The sequence below is a fragment of the Phaethon aethereus genome (assembly GCF_964289735.1).
Source record: "Phaethon aethereus genome assembly, chromosome: 5".
Classification (NCBI taxonomy): domain Eukaryota; kingdom Metazoa; phylum Chordata; class Aves; order Phaethontiformes; family Phaethontidae; genus Phaethon; species Phaethon aethereus.
In genome coordinates this window covers 65,517,996-65,535,756 of record NC_138579.1, presented here as the reverse complement: position 1 = coordinate 65,535,756, position 17,761 = coordinate 65,517,996, and the positions used below count along the sequence as shown (strand labels likewise).

The window sequence follows — 17,761 nt, the reverse complement described above, 5'->3', positions numbered from 1 at the left end:
GCAAAACAAAGGCAGCTCAGAGCAGCTCCGTGGCCCCGCTGCTGCCAGCCCCAGCCCCACCGAACCGCCTGGGTCCTGGCTGCGGTCCCGGCGCTATCAGCCCTCCAACAAGGGCTGCACAGTTACGGGGGGAGCAGCAAGGGAAACAGTTTTCCTAACCTGTCAGCGTTTAAGAACTCAAACATTTTTCCTTACCACAAAAGGAGCTGAAAATTTGGAGGGAAAAACGTCCACAGACTAAGCATATGCAGAAGAACAGATTGGCTGGAGAGAGCAGCTTGGCTTTCCACGCTTTTGAAATGTTTCCTTCAGATTTTGACCTCCTTTATGTGAGCAAAAGCAGCATTTCAACACTGGCATAGAAAAAAGAAAAAGAGAAAATGTCAGAATGGGAATGTCAAAGGGCCTGCCTTTTTTTTTTTTTTAACCCAAAAAACCTCTAAGCAGGAGGCTCAGCTAGCTGAATCTTTCTTGGCAACAATTCCAGTTCAGTGAATTGACTCATTTTGTCAGAAAATTTCTGACCCGCAACAGTCGGTGGTTCACACAAGACAAAAGCATAAAACAACAGTGCCATTCCCATGACGCTATTTCCAGCACAGGGGACTCTGTTCAGGCCTGGCAGGGCAGGCACCGTGCTCTGCGGTAGCATTTCTACGCCTCTTGCCGTACCAGACCTAAACAAAGCCTGAGTCGTGGAAGGCACTCGCTCCGAGCAGCGATTCCCATGTTAGGTGAACCCTTAAAGTTACCCAGCCTGAGCAGCCGTACAACACAAAATATAGCAATTAAACGAGTAATTCAACATTTTAACAATGAATTTGTACTTTCTCAGCGTATTTCAGAGACAACTGAAGACTGCTCTGAAATGCACTGGTGCCTGCTGGTCCCTTGTTAACCCGAGAATCCCAAGACACCAGAAGTTTAGACTTAATTCATAATCTGGCCAATTACATTTATCCCTAATGTTTTCTCTCCTGTACAAAGAAAAGTGAAAATTCTCTTCTTTTCTGAACACAAATCAAAAGATGACTGCGTCTATACAACACCTCACACTAAACCTTAAATACTTAAAAACCTCAATCTTTAGATAGATATTCAATAGATATGGCAAAATTGATCTTTAAAATCTCCGATATTCAAGTATTTCAAGCATTCTGTCTCTATAACCATATCTACAACCACGATTTAGTTATTCAAATTCCAGGCTTTCCAAGACGAGCTGAACCACACTGAGAGCTGGTGCTGCGTACTTGTGACCAACATTTATTTCGGTCGGGATAAGCTCACTACCTTACTGAGGCTTAAGTAAAACCTACAGCAAAAAAACTTGGCACCTCAGACATATTACAAAAGGGACAAATTCTGAGTCTAAGTGGTTCCTGGTCAAGAACAAAGTCTAAAACTCATTGATGACTTCTATGAATTCAAGTTGCTTTTATTCCTCATATTTCATTCTGGGGATCCATTGCCACAGAATACTCACCACTAAACAAATAAAAGTGCCCTTCAGTTTGAGGAAACTAGTTACATAGGTACATATTCTTCCAGAAATTGAAGGCGGCTGTGAGATGATAGGATGACATTTCTTTTCTCCTTTTCGTTTTTTGTGTTTGATTTTTGGTGGAGTTTTCTTAAGGTGAAGAAGAATCATGAGGAGAGAGGGGGAAAAAAATCGTTTGGAAGCTGTGCGGGTTAGCAAAATACACCGAGAAAACATGAGAAAAGGGTCTTAGTACTTTCACAGCGTTAAGCAGGAAAGAAACAGAGAATAGATACTTTTTAATGAACGTGATGCTACTTTTACATCCCTGTTCTCTCCGGACTCTTGTACATACATTTTAGTTTTGACTGATAATAAATAACAGGCTTCCTGCCACTGACGACAAGGCTCCCCTCTCCCCTCCCAGGTTAACCGGGTCTGCCCAAGAGATCTGGCCCTGTGCACACAATAGCTCGCTTGCCGCAGAGCCCCTGCAGAGGCAAGCTGAAAGCACACAGAAAAATATTTCTTCTGCTCTCTTCCTGAACTTCTTAAACTCTAGGTGACCCAGAGTAAAATCCATTTTAATGGGGCCTCAGTTAAATCAGTCAACTGAGTCCCTGTTGAACTAGGCAACACTATGCAGAAATAAAAAAAAATAATTAGAAAAAGACATTCTTGTTTCTTTTTGGGGTCTTGGTTCTTACTATCCCTTCCCTAGGCAGCGTGGAAATAGTTATGTTCCCAGTTTTAATCTTCACTTCACTGTAGAGTTAGGCAGCATTAGACAAATAGTGCAGCTACTGATCATTAAATAGTGGTGCATTTGATTTTATTGCAGTACTCCTCCAGTGCCAGAGCAGATGAGGTCCTGTTGCTCCACTAAACTACTCAACACATGCTTGTGATTTTCACTCAGTAATTCCCTCTGATGGTGACAAGTCCAGTGAGCAACAGTTAGAACTGAGAATTGGTAAGGAATGCATCAAAGCTGGTTTTAATGTAAAAAGAAAGTAAGAATCTCTCTCTCTCTCCCATCAGAACACCAACTTTTTAATCCTCATTTCAGTCTGATGCTGCAATGAGGGAAGCCAGAGATGTTACAGTAGATGTATTACTTTACCTCTGTTGTTCTCTTCTCTGGAGTAGAAGTTACATTAAGTTTAACCATATGGCTACTCTACCGATTTTAAGAAAAGTGCATAGAAAAAGTACAGAATATGTAAGATGTCTTCAAAAACTTATTAGTATCGGAAGCCTCAATCTTCACACATCCAAACTGCTGCAAGTATGATAAATCTACATTACCAAAACAGTGCATTCTCGAATCGAGGTTCAACTTGGATTAGAGTAACAGCGGCAAAAGAGCCACGAAATCTCAGCTCTTGATATTGTCACATGTATTTAAACAAAACTAGTTACTCCAAAGCAGTCACAGTAAGGTAAGAACACACCTTTCCTGTAGCACGAGCAACAAGTACTCTAGTAGGTGTAGGAGATAGTGGGAGAGAGAGATCCTTCCCATCTTCTTATTCTGTAGCTTCTCTTGAAGTGTTTCAGTCTTTCATCGACCTTCGGGCATGTTCCTGTGAGTGACAAACAACAAACGAGTCTTAGGGCTGCAGCATCAAACTTCTGTTGACAGTGGTTCATCTGCGGAGCCTGCAAAGATTAAACAAACCCTGCCACGCTCACTAGCCTTTCAGGACTCCACATCCACAGTTCCTTATAAAATTGCGCGTTCTCTGGATTTATGTGTATATAACACTACTTTTTATGACTGAAAGACCTAGGCACACATTCCTTCAGGTCTCCCTTGCCTTCTAGTATTTCTACATCAGCAGCTGTAGTCTCTACCGATCCATGGCTACACAAACTGCACTTCTTTCAATGCTGGCAGTAACGCATTTCATTCCCTTTTCAAAAGCATTTTTAGGAATGAGTCTGAGGCAAACAAATTTGCCAAAGTGTTAAGCAGTTCCTGGTTTTGAAAATCTTACCACATTGTTTAGATGGCCAGTCTGTAAGGCCCAAGGCAAATTTTCAGTGCCGAGACAACAGAGGAAACACACACTCCTTTTAATACTACCAGTATTTGATCATTTAAACAGCCACGTACATTTTGAAATGCAGTCCTTGGAATTTTTATTCTACCCCCCAGGCACTCTTTAAACAAAGGGTGCCTACATTTGCTGTACAGGTCTTTACACAGAGGTTAGGAAAAACTTCTTACAGTAAAAACCACAGAAACAAGAAAAACACCGGTTTAAATGATGAGCCGCAGCTGGGGATCAAAGGGTCAGCATTTTCACCAGAAGGGAATCCCTTTTCCACTCCTTGTATTATTTATCAAACTAATTACTGGACTTTACTTCAACAAAGAACACTGTTTCTCCACTTCTGGCTGTGTTTGCCTCTGAATTTCAAGTAATTTAGTGAGACTTGCTCTAAGTAAGCAAGCTGTTAAGAGCTACAACAACACTAACTGCCTCTATTTTCTTTTTGCCTCTCTCCCAGCCCATAACACACACCAAGTTTTCTTCTCTCCATTACCCATAACTTAGATACACTATATTCAGATTAAACAGTCACAGTCCTTAGAACAAGATGCTTATCTCCTTTCAACCGTTCCAGTCTAAAAGCGATCATAAGTCCTCAGCCTTTGTGAACTTTACAACTTGTTGGATTTTTCTTGAAATGTGTCTATTCTTAAAAGCCAAACCCATGGAAAAAATAACTGAAACCAAATGCCATGTGATCAGGGCCAACCATAACACATGAGAGCCCTAAAATAACAGGAGAGATACTGCGGTAATGCCTGACCTTCTGAACTGTGCACATGGATTGAAGCAAAACAGCCCATATTCACGTCTTAAATGGTGCATACTAATAGTTTATTTGTAATGCAGAAGAACCCAGTTTACAGAGCCATGATTTTAAGGCTTCAAGGACTTGCTTTAGATGCCAGAAATTACTTCACTTCTGGAATAAGCTTAAGCAAGGTCACTGCTGAACTTTATTAGCTTATATGGTCAAAATCAGTTCAACAGGCAGTTTCGATGGCTGGAGACATTCCCTCTTTCTCTGGTCATGCTTCCACCTCAAAAAGGAAGGTGCTCTAGCAGATTTTCTGTTCTAAACATCTTTGAAATATGGAGTTATTCCAGCTGGCCTGAAACTAGTAGTTCAAAACCTGTTATTTAAAGTATATGGGCAACACAACTTCAATAAGAAGTTTCTTATAGAGATGTTATCAGCCTGTTCAGATCTGCACCCAGCCCTTAACTCGGGCGATAATGTCTATCAGTTACACTCAGGATCATCCCTGTAGAAACTCAGCATCTGTAACCCCAGTAACCTAAAATGTAAATTACGTTGCTGCTGACAAAGATGACCACAGCCCTTCATATATATCCATATGGAGACCATAATGCCACCATGATACTTACTGGCAAGAAATAGTAATCTCTGTGAAGATAAACAAAGAAGCCACGGTACATCAACAAGCAGTAACTTCAGGCAACAAAGCTATGGCAGCGTGGGGATAACGGCCATGGCTATCCAAGCTACAGGTACAGTCAGTCAGGGTGTTCGGTAGCTCTTACTGTTACGAGCTGAGTTAAATCTCTGTACAAAGTACGAGTGCAAATGCTACCTTCTATCCTACCTCAATGTTCGAGATGGTCGGAGACACAAAACTGAACCACAGACACGTCGCCTACACCCCAACGAAATGACATGCAGGTTTGCTCAGGAATTAATAGAGGTGTTTCCTGGGAAATGTTTCTAACAGGATGTGCAACTGTGATACCAGGAAAGGAAAAAGCATTGGGGAACAGGACAGATGCATCAAAGAAGATGACATCTGGGCAGTTGCTGAAGTCTTGGTAGTGTGAATAAAAGGGAAAAACTTTGGGAAAGTTGCTGGGTCCGGTGCTAGCTGAATAAGAGTGACAGCTGAAAGCAAGGAAACCTTTTGCTATTTTTCCTACCCTGTTTTCAGGGAAACTGACTGTCCCACTTTCTTTGTAAATGAACAGGATAATTTCTTTAGAGAGTCCTCAATCCACAGCCATGCTTTCTTCCCTGCAGGAATAACTTTAACACCCTTGGCCTTCCAGACAGGCACACAGTCAGAAGAGTAAACTCTTGCCAACTAGCACCATTCGTGCTACCTAGAGCCTTTATGCTACACACGTACAATGAAATCCGGATCCCATTCTGGTTCAAAGTCCTTCTCCTGCTGGCAGCAACACAGACAAGATTTTCTTTTTAACTTCATTAAAAAGTTTCATATGAATGAAAAGCATTACAAGAACTATGTAAGTTAGTTTTGTCTTTCCCTCCTTTTAGGTCTTGAGTACATACATATCCGCATACCCATGCCTACAGGACTCCTGCAGCAGAAGCTACCAAAGATCCTGGCAGAGGTGGGAAAATCAACAGGTAAAAGATACTGAAACTGTGTGCAATTTGCCATGCTCCACTTGATAGGTCATCATCTGAAACAAACAGTTTTGACAATAAAGGTGAGATGTGGCAGCCAGACCACAGGGGAAAGGAGAACAGTGAAATGTCTCAACGCATGAAGAACTCAAGCAGAAGAATGGAAGCACTTGTACACAGACAGGGTAGAGCGGCCAGAGGATGAACTGTTACAACAGTTGATTTTGGCACAGGATCATACTTCGCTGGACTACTTCCTTCAGGTGAACTCCTGCCAGAAATATTGCTGGGCAGAATCCAAACTTTCATCTGACCAGAATCACCGAGCACAAGCAGAAACTGTTCAAACTGAACTGCAGAGAAGGGGTTAAAAATATAAACCACCACTTCCTATAGGCCTCAGAAAACAAGATCACCATAAAGATATACCTTCTTTGTAGGACCTTATTTCAAGTCAGTAAACTGGATGCTTCTAACTGTTAACAGGGATACTTCTGTGGTTTTGGGGGTTTAGTATCATCCATCCAGAACACTGATTTCTTTCTTCTCTGTTGGTTACAACCTCAAGAGAGAAGATAAATATACAGAGCTAACAGCGGCTCACACAAGAAGGACTTGCAGCAGGCTGACTCTAGACGACGACAGTTAGTGCCAATATACTGTTCCACCATCTTGTACTGTATCTTCTGCTGGCAGCATTCATAATGCTTCCCGTATAACGCTGCAAAGTGTTACTTTACAGGAACGTGACTCTGCAGGGAAAAAAACAGAACAGCTGCTGCAGTGTCCTTCTGAAGTCAGTAATTATAGTGGAAAGTCCAATTATTTAATATCGTCAGGAGAGAAATCCTTCAGCTCTGACATCTGCCCAGTCCTATGACATGAAGGATGATCCTGATGCCTCCAAAAACATCTCTTCATCTGCCTCCTCTCCCATCCCATCAAGCCACTGAGCTATTGTCAAACACTTGTACAAACAGGAAGAGGAAACTGAACTAACATCCTTATCTTCAAAAATGAGGTAGCTCCCTTGTGCTGTATCATTTGCTCCCTTTTGAGTCCTGATGAAGTACAAAACATAACAACACACAACAGCTCTGCTTAGCCTTAATTCTTAACGTTCAAGTTTAATTTACAGCTTACTTCAAAGTACTTTGAGCAAAAAGGTCTTACTCCAGAACTTTGAATTGTTATCTACATAAGATTTTTGAAGTCGTAATTTCTGACTTTGGCAAAATATTTCAGTTCTTCTGCATATCGTGCCCTGTTTCTAAAAATAATCTTAGTTTCCTGTCTTAAAAATCTGTCTGTCTTCAGTCACAGAAAGAGGATGATTTGGAAAATTTTTCCTCTATCCATCTGATACTTTCAGAAGTGCGAGAAGGCAACACATAATAGTGCCATTCTTCATAATAATTTTGATTACACGAGTGTCCTGTGAATTAAAAATTAACAACAATGCAGATCAGGCTCATACAATGTACGCTATTAACAAATAAAACATGCTACATTTATACATGTCCAGGATGGGACATCGCTAAACAAGATGAGTCAGGGAAGGAAAGAAAACTCAGGTTTAGCCCTGTTGAGAAACACATACTGAAATTGGGCACAGTTATACTTTTTCCTAATAGATGCAGCACTCCTCAGAGCAGAAATGCATGACATCATGTCAACATTTGGCTTTGTTAACTGCTTTTGAAGACAGCTTTGTGATTACAGGAACTATCCTTGAATAATATTGGCTCATACATACAACAATATCTCAGTCCTCTCCTTTCACAGCTGGCTTTGTCTTGCCCTACTGGTGTGACTGTTATTATGTGGATTGGTAGAACTGTCTGGCTGCTCAGACCTAAATCACCCAGAATAAGGCTTTTTTTTCCCCTGTAGCATCTTTATTAGCTTGTCAAGAATGGGCCCAAGTGGGAACCAGCAACACAGAACTGCAATGAAAGAGCCCGTTGCAGAGCATCTGGTTTCCCTAAAACACAGAACATCAGCACAGACTCCTGCAGTCTCTTACATGAATCCCTTTTGCTGAGTTACTTGGATCTCAGAAATCATGCACGTTCATTCTTCCTACAGAGATCAAATATAAAGATGTGCTGACAGCATAGATGTCAAAGACAAAAAACCTTCCTTTTACTCAGACAATTAATCTTTCTAGTAATAGCATGTTCTTTTAGGGATTTTTGTACCTAGGTCGTGACAACAGCTGGAAAACAGAGTGAGAAATGCACGTAGCAAGCCACAAGAAATGCTGACGGCTGACAGAGTCCGAAGAATTTGGGGAGCACAATAAAGGGCTGCATGTTTGTAGCTTCCTCTTGCTTGTTCTGTCAACTAGGCTAAGCACCCAAAGAACACTTTAAGAAGTTTCCATTAACCTGGGTTTTCTGAGCTTCGCAACCATTGAGCTCTTCCAGGAAGCAACCACATAGAGCTACGCTAGCAGAGGATGCTGCAGAGCACTGGCTAACCCTAAAATGCTGAGCGGCATAAAAACCTCCTGCCCTGTTACCTGAATTTGTGTGCCAGAGGTTAGACACCTAACTCCACAGTTTGGTTTTCATTCTTAGAGATAGTGAGCATCCTCCCGAGTGATGCCAATGCAAGATGAGGATTTACATCTTTAAAAACAGGATGAACAATTAATGCCTGTGTTAACGTGCTCAAGTTTTTACAAGCTGGAGCCTGAACATTTGAAATCTAATGATAAGTGTAAAAATTTGGACATAGAATTTGACATTTTATCTTCATCACCTAAATCTAACACATAGAATATAAGTTCTTGTATTTCACATGTATAGCATATATGTGAGATATACTTTGGAAAATACAGCCAGGTCCTTTGCCACATATTGAACTGCTCTCCTCAGCTGCTTTTAATTTTTGGAATCTCTTTAAAATGTGCAGATTAGCTCTTTTGTAAATACGTTAGCCAGCCATAAATATTCAGCATTATAAAGAACAGTAAGGTCAAATATTTGCTTTCCATAACAATTTACTCTTTCTACAACATTTTATGAAATATTTTGTGAAAATCAAGCATCTGACAAACTAATTAAATATCAACTCTTTGTCTGCTTTTGTTAGATTAAAACAAACAGATTGAGGTTTATGCAAGTGATGAAAGGAAACATGTGCAATGTTAAGAGTTGCCTCCTTGGTCTGAAAAAGTCTGGCAAAGTTTTGTTGAAAGCACATATACCAACACAAAAGTTTATATGCAATGTCTCTGAGAAGCATACTACCTTCCTGAATAAATCGAAAGGAAACCGTAACTGTATTAGTTACACATGCAGTTAAGACCATGCCAAGCTAGTTCATATCTCATGACTGACTGTACATTAATTGTTGCACCCCTCCCTTATACGGGTCTGGTGATACAAGGAGAAAAGGTAAGTCCTCATATTCCCTTACCTCCCTGTAACCTGCCTGTGCTATCAAGGCTTACTTGGAGGAGGACAAATAAGAGATAAAGAAAACATGATTAGGGGGTTAAGAAGTCAACTCCACAAGAGGAGGCCTGGAAGGTATGCAATGTGCTGAGTCCTAAAGATGAAACATTTGCTTTTCAAAACAGTTGAGCAGAATGAGCTTCCAACAACTACAAGAGAACCTAGAGATCCATTAGGACCTAGAGTTCAACTAGATGAAAGAAAAACCCCTCATTTCTATCAGCACTGCCATCTAAACAGAATATTTTGAAAATGTCTTTAGAGTGAAACTCCTTGCCATTTGCCTAATGCACTGATTAACTGATATTTTCTTTGAATTATGTGCTTTGTGTAATCTTTTTATTATTTAGATCAAGCTGAACGATTACATATTATAAAAAACTAAAGATAATGGGAGCAGTCATATTAATTTTCCACTGGCCTGAGAACCCGACAAACGTTGCAAACCTTTCATTGACACATGGATTGTTTGGTTTGACAGAACTATTTTCAGATTCAAAATGTACCCGTTCCTCCTTAAAAAGCAAAATTAGTGATCTAAGGCATACTGTGTAATCATATCCTCATCACACAGCAGGCAATGAGGAATGCGCATTCTAGATACTAAGATCCAGGAAAGGTTCTCAGATGGGTGGGACTTGTGCTAACAAGTATGGTTCCAAAAAATTCAAGAATGCAGTTATGTCTCAGGTTTTTTTCAAGACTCAGTTTACCAAGAATTATACCATGTCCAGAATATTACAGAGCACCAAGACACCTAGTGAGTGAAAAATATATTGCAAGTAAAATTACTTTACATTATGTAAACTAAAGAGTGTTGGGTTTAGTTATTAGAGGTAGGAAGTCTACGGGAGCATTGCTAGAGGAGTATCATTACTATATGATTTTTTCATATAGTACAATTCTTAAAGTTCCCAGGAAAAGAAACGAGTGGAAAGACACTCTGTCAAAACCCACCTGTGTGGGATGTCCGACACCCAAGTCTATTCCTACACTGCATGCCACCCTGCAATGAAAGGAAAAACTCAAGTTCCACTGGGAAAGGCATTACCCAGCTGGTGCTTTTGCAACTGCCGCTTCCCACTTCCCCTAAAATGGCTGAGGCAAACCCTTTAATCTGTGTCTTTGGGTGGAGTTTTTCTTATCTTGGAGGCTTTTAGCATTGCGATGCTCTGGTCTTTTATCAGGTTCTTGCTTTAGTAAAGACCTTGTACCATAAGAACTCAGAAATAATGTTTACTGGTTTTGCTGATAGTGCAGGTCTGGCTTTAAGTCCTACCCATTAAACAGCTGGCATATTTATCACCACAGACCACACTTATTTAAATTAAAATTCAGAAACTGATGAAGCACACGGAATAGAAGGCCTGAACCCTTCTTTCTTTTTAAAGGAAACATGAGTTTTCCACAACGAGATTGACATAAAGAAGTATGAAAAAAACCTGGAATGACTTAATTCCTGAATCAATAAAAAGATAAAGCTAATTATTTTCCCTATGGGCCTGGCAAACACAGTTCAAGCAATTTACCATCATCGGCTTCAAATACATCAGAACTGTTTCTTGGGGCTCATAAAATAAAGAGCAAGCAAATAAGTTCAGAGAGCAGAACCCCTGACATTCTGCCAAGAAACCATGTGTGGAAGAATACGTAGGAAAGATGTAATGCCGACACATGAATCACGTTTGAGAAACGGAAACATACTCTTTCAAATTGAAGTTGAAATTATCAAATAATCATGACCAAAAATGGAGTTTTTTTTAAAAAAAAGAAATCAATGTATTGATTGGGTTCACTATAAATTGCAAGGGTTGGTAATTATAAGAAACATTCAGGTTCTTAGAAATTGGAAATTAGGTCATAGTCTCTTGTTTACATAATTTTCTTTTTTTTCTTCATCTAAGCAAATTCATATACACCTTTATACTCAATAAACAGCATATATTGGATATACACCGCATCTATATTTGTTTCTGCTATGTATCTTCCATAAGAAAAAATATTCTTTAAAAAAGCAGCAGTAGGACATGATTTTTTTTTTTTTTTTTCCCCCCTCAAGTTCTTGAGGGGGAGGAAAAAAAAAAGTATTTTCGAACCACACACACACAATTACAATTCCTGTTACATTTGAGACTAACTATGTTAGTAGGGCAGGAAAGGCTCAGTGGGAGTTTCTGTTTGTCAGAACCGCTTGAAAACAGACCCCTCAGTCTTTACTCCTACACTTTACGCAGCCGTCTGCTGAGATGGAGACAGACCTTGTATTACCCATTGGCTGGCCTTTTTGCTGGGTCAGACATCCTTGACCTACTAAACTGCTTAGTTTTTAATTGCTTACGTTTAATTGCTTACGTTTGACCTGGTATTTTCAGATTTTTTTGGTCTGTGAACTTTGTTTTTTGTGATGTTGTGAGAAAATTTTGGATTGAAAGAAAAGGGAATCCTGTAAATCTTGAGTTCAGACTGACTTCCGTTACCAGTGAGAGTTTCTCCTTCACATTGATTAGGATCCCATCATTAGTTATGGTTACATATCAAATTACTTTTGACAAATCTCTTATATCACAATCCATCCAGAGGTTCCTAAACCAGGGTTTCTCAGAAATCTCCAATCATTTCACTAGTTGCAGCATGTCTGGATTTTTAAAGGTGTTCGCTGAGCTGCTGGAAAGCGCTAGGAAATGGATAGTTAGGTAATCTAGCAGGGCGGTGAGCAACAGTCCTACTAATAGTGAACACAAAATTAAGGGTTATATATCTGATATTTTACTGGTGCTGTAAAAGAGTGGGGTTTTTTCCAAGTAGGTTAATTAGGTTTCATAAAAACCCTGATGTTTTTCACATATCACAATTTTCAATACTGCAGTATCATTATGAAACTGTATGCTGAGAATTTACGCATATCATCACCTACCTACCTCATCGTTGTAACCACCGCACAAGCTTCAGAAGTCTCATACAGGTTTCTTCACAAAAATAATCTTCCAGACAATTTGCAGGGTGTTCAATTTTCGAGAATAAATAGGCATAACATTTTTTGCTTTTCTTTGTCACGTTGCTTTTCTTGCAACATATAATGCTGCTAGGCACCAGATGCACAACCCATACCGCTCATTTATTTGTGATACGTTTGGGTCCTGCCCGAAGTGACGCTGGAAACTCTGTAAGGACTAAGGATATACAGGCTGCTAGCCAGTCTTCTCTCCTACCAGGAACCTACACAACCATACAGGCATATTACGTCTTATACTTCTAAGATTTGCTTCTTGGTTTCCACCATCTGACAGCGCAAATGAAGTTAGCTATGAGACACAGTACAGCGTGTCTCATATATACTTAGTGCCAGCTAAAATCTAATAGACAGATGCGACTTAAATATGAATGTCTGTGCTGAAAAATTACTGTGCTGTATTCACCTGATGTCTGGGAGGAACTGGAAGCCAAACAAATAGAAATTTATTTTGGACTGACCAGTAGTGCTGCTCACCAAAAAGCATGAGCTGATTCTCAGTAAATTATTGGGGCATTAGCTTACAAATCACAATACTAAACTTTCTCTGTTTTCATAATATTTTGAGGTGGTGGTTGTTTTGGGTTTTTTTAATGAAGGTGAGATTATCATTCAATCCAGGATTTCAATGAAAAAAAACCCCCAAATACAAGACTCAGAATAAAGTTGTGACAGTGACAATACTGATAGACAGTTTACCTCAAGACACAGCAAATGCTACGAAAGCTGTGACCAGAAATGGCGGAGATAGGATAAACCTGACCAAGCAGCAGAGACCTGCACGGTAGATAGCCTCCAAGGTAGCAGTTATATACAATGGAAAGATACACACACTTCTAGAGTTAATTTGCAGCACCCCGAGCGTGCCAGTATCTACTCATTGATGTAAAAGAACACAGAGGGAGTAGTTTACGAGGTAGGTGTCTAAAGTTAGGTGAGAGGAAACTGAACCCAAGTGACTTTCGCTTTTCCTTTTGTCTCCAATTATTTGAGATAAATTCTATGAAAGGTATATCTGATTGAAACTGATAAGCAGTTTCTCAAAATTCACCCACTTGGAGGCCTATCAAAAGATGATCACCGAAGGAAAGAACCAGCACTTAAAACCGCTCTTGAAACTAACACAGCACTGAGACCAACTCTAGACGTTGCAAATCAAGTTGCATTTGAAATCCATGACACAGACTTTCATCCCTCCCCTCCTTTCTCCAGCAACAGGAAGAACTCGTCTTTCCAAAAAGCTGGATTCTAAACTATGCCTCAGGCTGCAGTGAGTCAAGGTTTCATATGGGATTGGTTGAGTGGTTGTTTCTTTTTTGCCCTGTGGTTTTTGTTTTTTCTTCCCCTAAAAAACTACCAAAGGGATTTGGGGTGGACTTAAAGTGTAGAAAAGTTACCATGTTTTATAACTGGTTAAGAGAGAGGAAAACTTTTATTACTAAGTAATAACTGCTCTTTATATAGTATTTATTTGTGCAGTACTGGACGTTACAATTGGTTATAATTTCCTTTATTGCCAAAGGTGATTTTTTTCCTTTTTTTTCCTTTTTTTTCCTTTTTTTTTTTTTTTTAAAGGGCATTTCTGGATTATAATGTTAGTTCCAGACATTCTTTGAGCTTGGTTTGTGCCCTACCAGTAAGCTTTTATTATATTTTTTAGCTTTTTAAGAAGTTCATCTTGCCAAAGTGCATTTAGTTGCCTAGCAGAGCATGTCTTTAACTCATAAGCAAGAACAACAAACGTGGCAGCAAAGATAGAAACAAAATTAAAACAAAGTCGTGGAAAATATGTAGAGATCTGGTTTCGAGATAGTATTTAATTGCATCTGTTTGAGACAGTGCCTCTTATAGCAATGGATCATCAGTGCAGTTAAAGTCATACTGTACATGCTAGCCACTGCAAAAAAGCCAGACAACTGAAAGTCTCCCTTATCGCCCAGCTACTCAGAGGAACCAAGCCTCCTACACCCTGTTTTATATGTGTGTTTTTACCTGGCAATCAGAAGTGCTAATTTATGAAAGCTAGTAGCTTTCAGACACGCTCTAACTTTGGCAGAGAGAAGTTACTTAGCTTGTCCTAGATCTAACAAAGAGTCAGAGGCAGAGTCACATATATAACTTGGGAGTTTTAAATCAAGTTCTTTGATTTCATCACAAGACAGCATTCTTTACCCACTATATATTGTCTCAGTGTTAATTAAAGAGTATACTGTGTAATTCTACAAACTATACACAGCTAGACAAGAACTATTTTTTGAGATCATGATTCAAAAGCTTATGATTATTCATTTTACTTCCCTTTTGTGTTGAGAAACTGAAGCAACACTAAAACTTAGCCAAATGTTTTTCATATATATAAAAATACACATATTATATATATTAAGACTCCACGAGAAGTACATTTGAAATCTTTATGCAAATAAAAATATAATTTCATACCTGCTTCTACTCTTGAAAAAGTCCCGAGATAAAACAGAACAAAAATGTTTCATAGTATTAGAAGGAAGACGAAAACAAACCAACCTCTGGATACACTTTGTAGATCATATCATTAACTTATGAGGTGTGTTTTTTGTTTACCAGTGATTTGGTCTAGAAAGTCTAGATCACAAACTCTTTTTATATAGGACTTAAACATAATTTACAACTGAATATATACAAAATTAAAAGGAAACTAGCACAATATTGCAATACTTGTATTACAAATACAGTCAAAATGCTAATTAATCTTATTTCTCCTCCTAGCTAATTCTGTTGACCACTCAGGGAAACACAAGTTGCCGTGCACCAATATGAGTCACCATCCATGCATTTGTATCCTGCCAGCCAGCTGTGAGCAGCAAAACCTTAACTGTAACCTAGATGCTAAGGGACACAGTTGTAAAAATAATTACGCTTTTAGCATCAGTTGAGGACCTACGTTTTCCCACCTCAATCCTTTCTCCAAAATATCATTCAAGGTGCACCCAAACCCAGGCTAAAATTGTCCTTATCAAGATCAAAAGCCTAAAATATTGCTCACTCAGCATTAAACTTTTGACATAAAACATTTTTTGTTACTATAAATAAAATATAAGATGATTAAAAGAGATTTTTCACAAAACTTCTGAAAAAAATCAAAACACCTTATTTCCCAATAGTCAACACTTACCGGTGATTTCCATTAATTTCTCCCACAGGTATTCAGGTGAGTGGCCTAGCAGCCAAATGAGAATATAGTACCTGGAGATGTTTAATCCCTTCTGCTGGAAATAATTTACTTTGCATATGTAAGTAAACGTTCATGGATCAGAGACTGAAATTCTGAATACCTTGTTTTCTAGGCCAGTGGCTCTGAATTCGTTATTACTTGCAAGTTATTCTATAAGAACACAACAGTTTCAACAGCAATGTCTGAAGGAGGTAAAATTCTGTAAATTTATTGTCAAGGACAGTAAATTAATGATAAATCACCATTCAAAACACTGAACTAGGCATGAAGTAGATTAATATTTTAAGTGACTATACCAAACATTTGAACTGCTTTACAAGAAGATTATGCTTTAAAAGTATCAAAGGCTTAAGGGTAAGCAGAAGGTGCGATGACACTTTTCAATAGTTTTAAAAGGCATAATGTTGAAGCTTAGTTGCCTTACTCCTGTTTAAGTATTTTAATCCTGAAATATTATACCTCTGAAGCAGTCTTAGAAGAAGCCTAACAATTCTATGTGTGAGCAACACACCCAGACCACCTGAAATAACAAAAAAGTGAGGAGCTTTTGTGAAAGATTTGTTTGCGTTGGAATCTGATGAGACATGACCAGCACATCCACTACATTCAGGAGATTACATAAAATCTTACCAATTTTCAAAGCAGTTCAACTTAATCAATATGGAAGTGAAAGTAGTTCCATGGTCAGAATTTAAGCATGGACTTTACAAATAGTTCAATAACACCTTCGGCCTAAAAAAACAAGAGAAAAAAAAAAGAATAAGAGAAAAAAAACATCAGCAGCACCTGGATCATAGAGTTTCTTCAAATTATAGTTCCTGTAACTTCTTGTATTACTAGCAGATTAAATCAGTATGAGAACACTTTCCTTGCTAAATTCATTGGGGTCATATTACCCACTTCCCCTACACCAAGAATCTTGGTACAGTTAAACAGACTTACCCTCCCATTTTCCTTCCTGAGGAGGACAAGAATTTGGATATTAAACAGTACTAGGTTCTGGAAAGGCATCTGAGGTTGAAGTACATGCAAAAGAAACAAGGAAGTTTCAGTACAGTTCCAATAGCCCAGAACATTATAAACAAGTGCTAGCCAAAAGCTTTCATGTTCAACCCTAGATCAATGCAGCAGCTTTGGTACTTACCTTAATAAATATCACACTATCTAGCTTCTACTGATGAGGGTACTTCAAGCTGTCGTCATTCATACTTGGCTTAGGATAATTTTGATGTGCCTCTGACAAGCTGTGCACAGGGTGGCATAGAAAAAAGTGCTGTATGAGCACAACTCACTCGTTCCAGTTCTACATTTCTACGTCACGTGAAATAAATAATGCAACACAGGTACCATATTCTGCCCGTTCACAGCTGCAGCCACAGTTGCCATCTGCCTTTCATCTTTGTTTCCTGCATCTCTGGCAGTTACATCTGGCGTGGAAATTGTTTCTGCCAACTTCACATGTCCTTTTATACATTTGTCATTGCCTAACTCAACGTGCTGTGAGCTATGCTCAACTGGAACAGATGTCCCAACAAACAGAGACAGAAATCACTTCTGAAGAGCGGAAATAAAACCGTTGGTGTTAGCCCTTTAAACTAGTGCACTCACTTAGCAAGAACAACACAGGAATTCCTGGGACCCATCCTCTATAACTTGATCACAATTTTGTTAGCGAAGGCTGAAGTGTGGATTTATTTGGGTATCTTTGAAGGGCTCTCTGAACTCAGGCATACCACAGTCATCTTGCTTTCCTCCTGGGTACTGATAGATATTCTGCAGAGCTTTCAGTAACTGTTATTTAAAGTTGGATGCACACATGTCAATATAAAGGGGCAATTGAAGAGCTTTCTTCTTACCCTGATCAACATCTTCACAAAAAGGGCCTATGCATTATGGACTTCATACCTGTACAACCATATATGGTGGCATTGTATAATAAAACTTGTAGGGATTTTTTGGGTTTTGGTCAGACTCAAGCTACGGAGAAAACATTCTAGCATCTATTAACATTTTGGCATTGCTGGATTACTTATTAACAACTTGTTGCCTTAATCCCAAAACACATAACCTTGCATTATGTAAACGAATTACCTGTGAAAGTCGAAGACCCATCTTCCACAGAACCTGTATAAGAAAGCACCTATGAT

General features: G+C 39.1%; 1 protein-coding gene across 1 annotated transcript in view; it reads right to left on the bottom strand.

The window, feature by feature from the left end:
- Positions 1-237: 237 nt before the first annotated feature.
- CCDC34 (coiled-coil domain containing 34) overlaps positions 238-17,761 on the bottom strand; it is a gene marked incomplete at both ends in the record, with an annotated part of 55,635 nt that continues 38,111 nt past the window's right edge. Inside the window, one exon of the mRNA XM_082000867.1 lies at positions 238-353. Coding sequence (XP_081856993.1) covers positions 238-353 — 116 coding nt within the window. The remainder of the gene's footprint in view (positions 354-17,761) is intronic.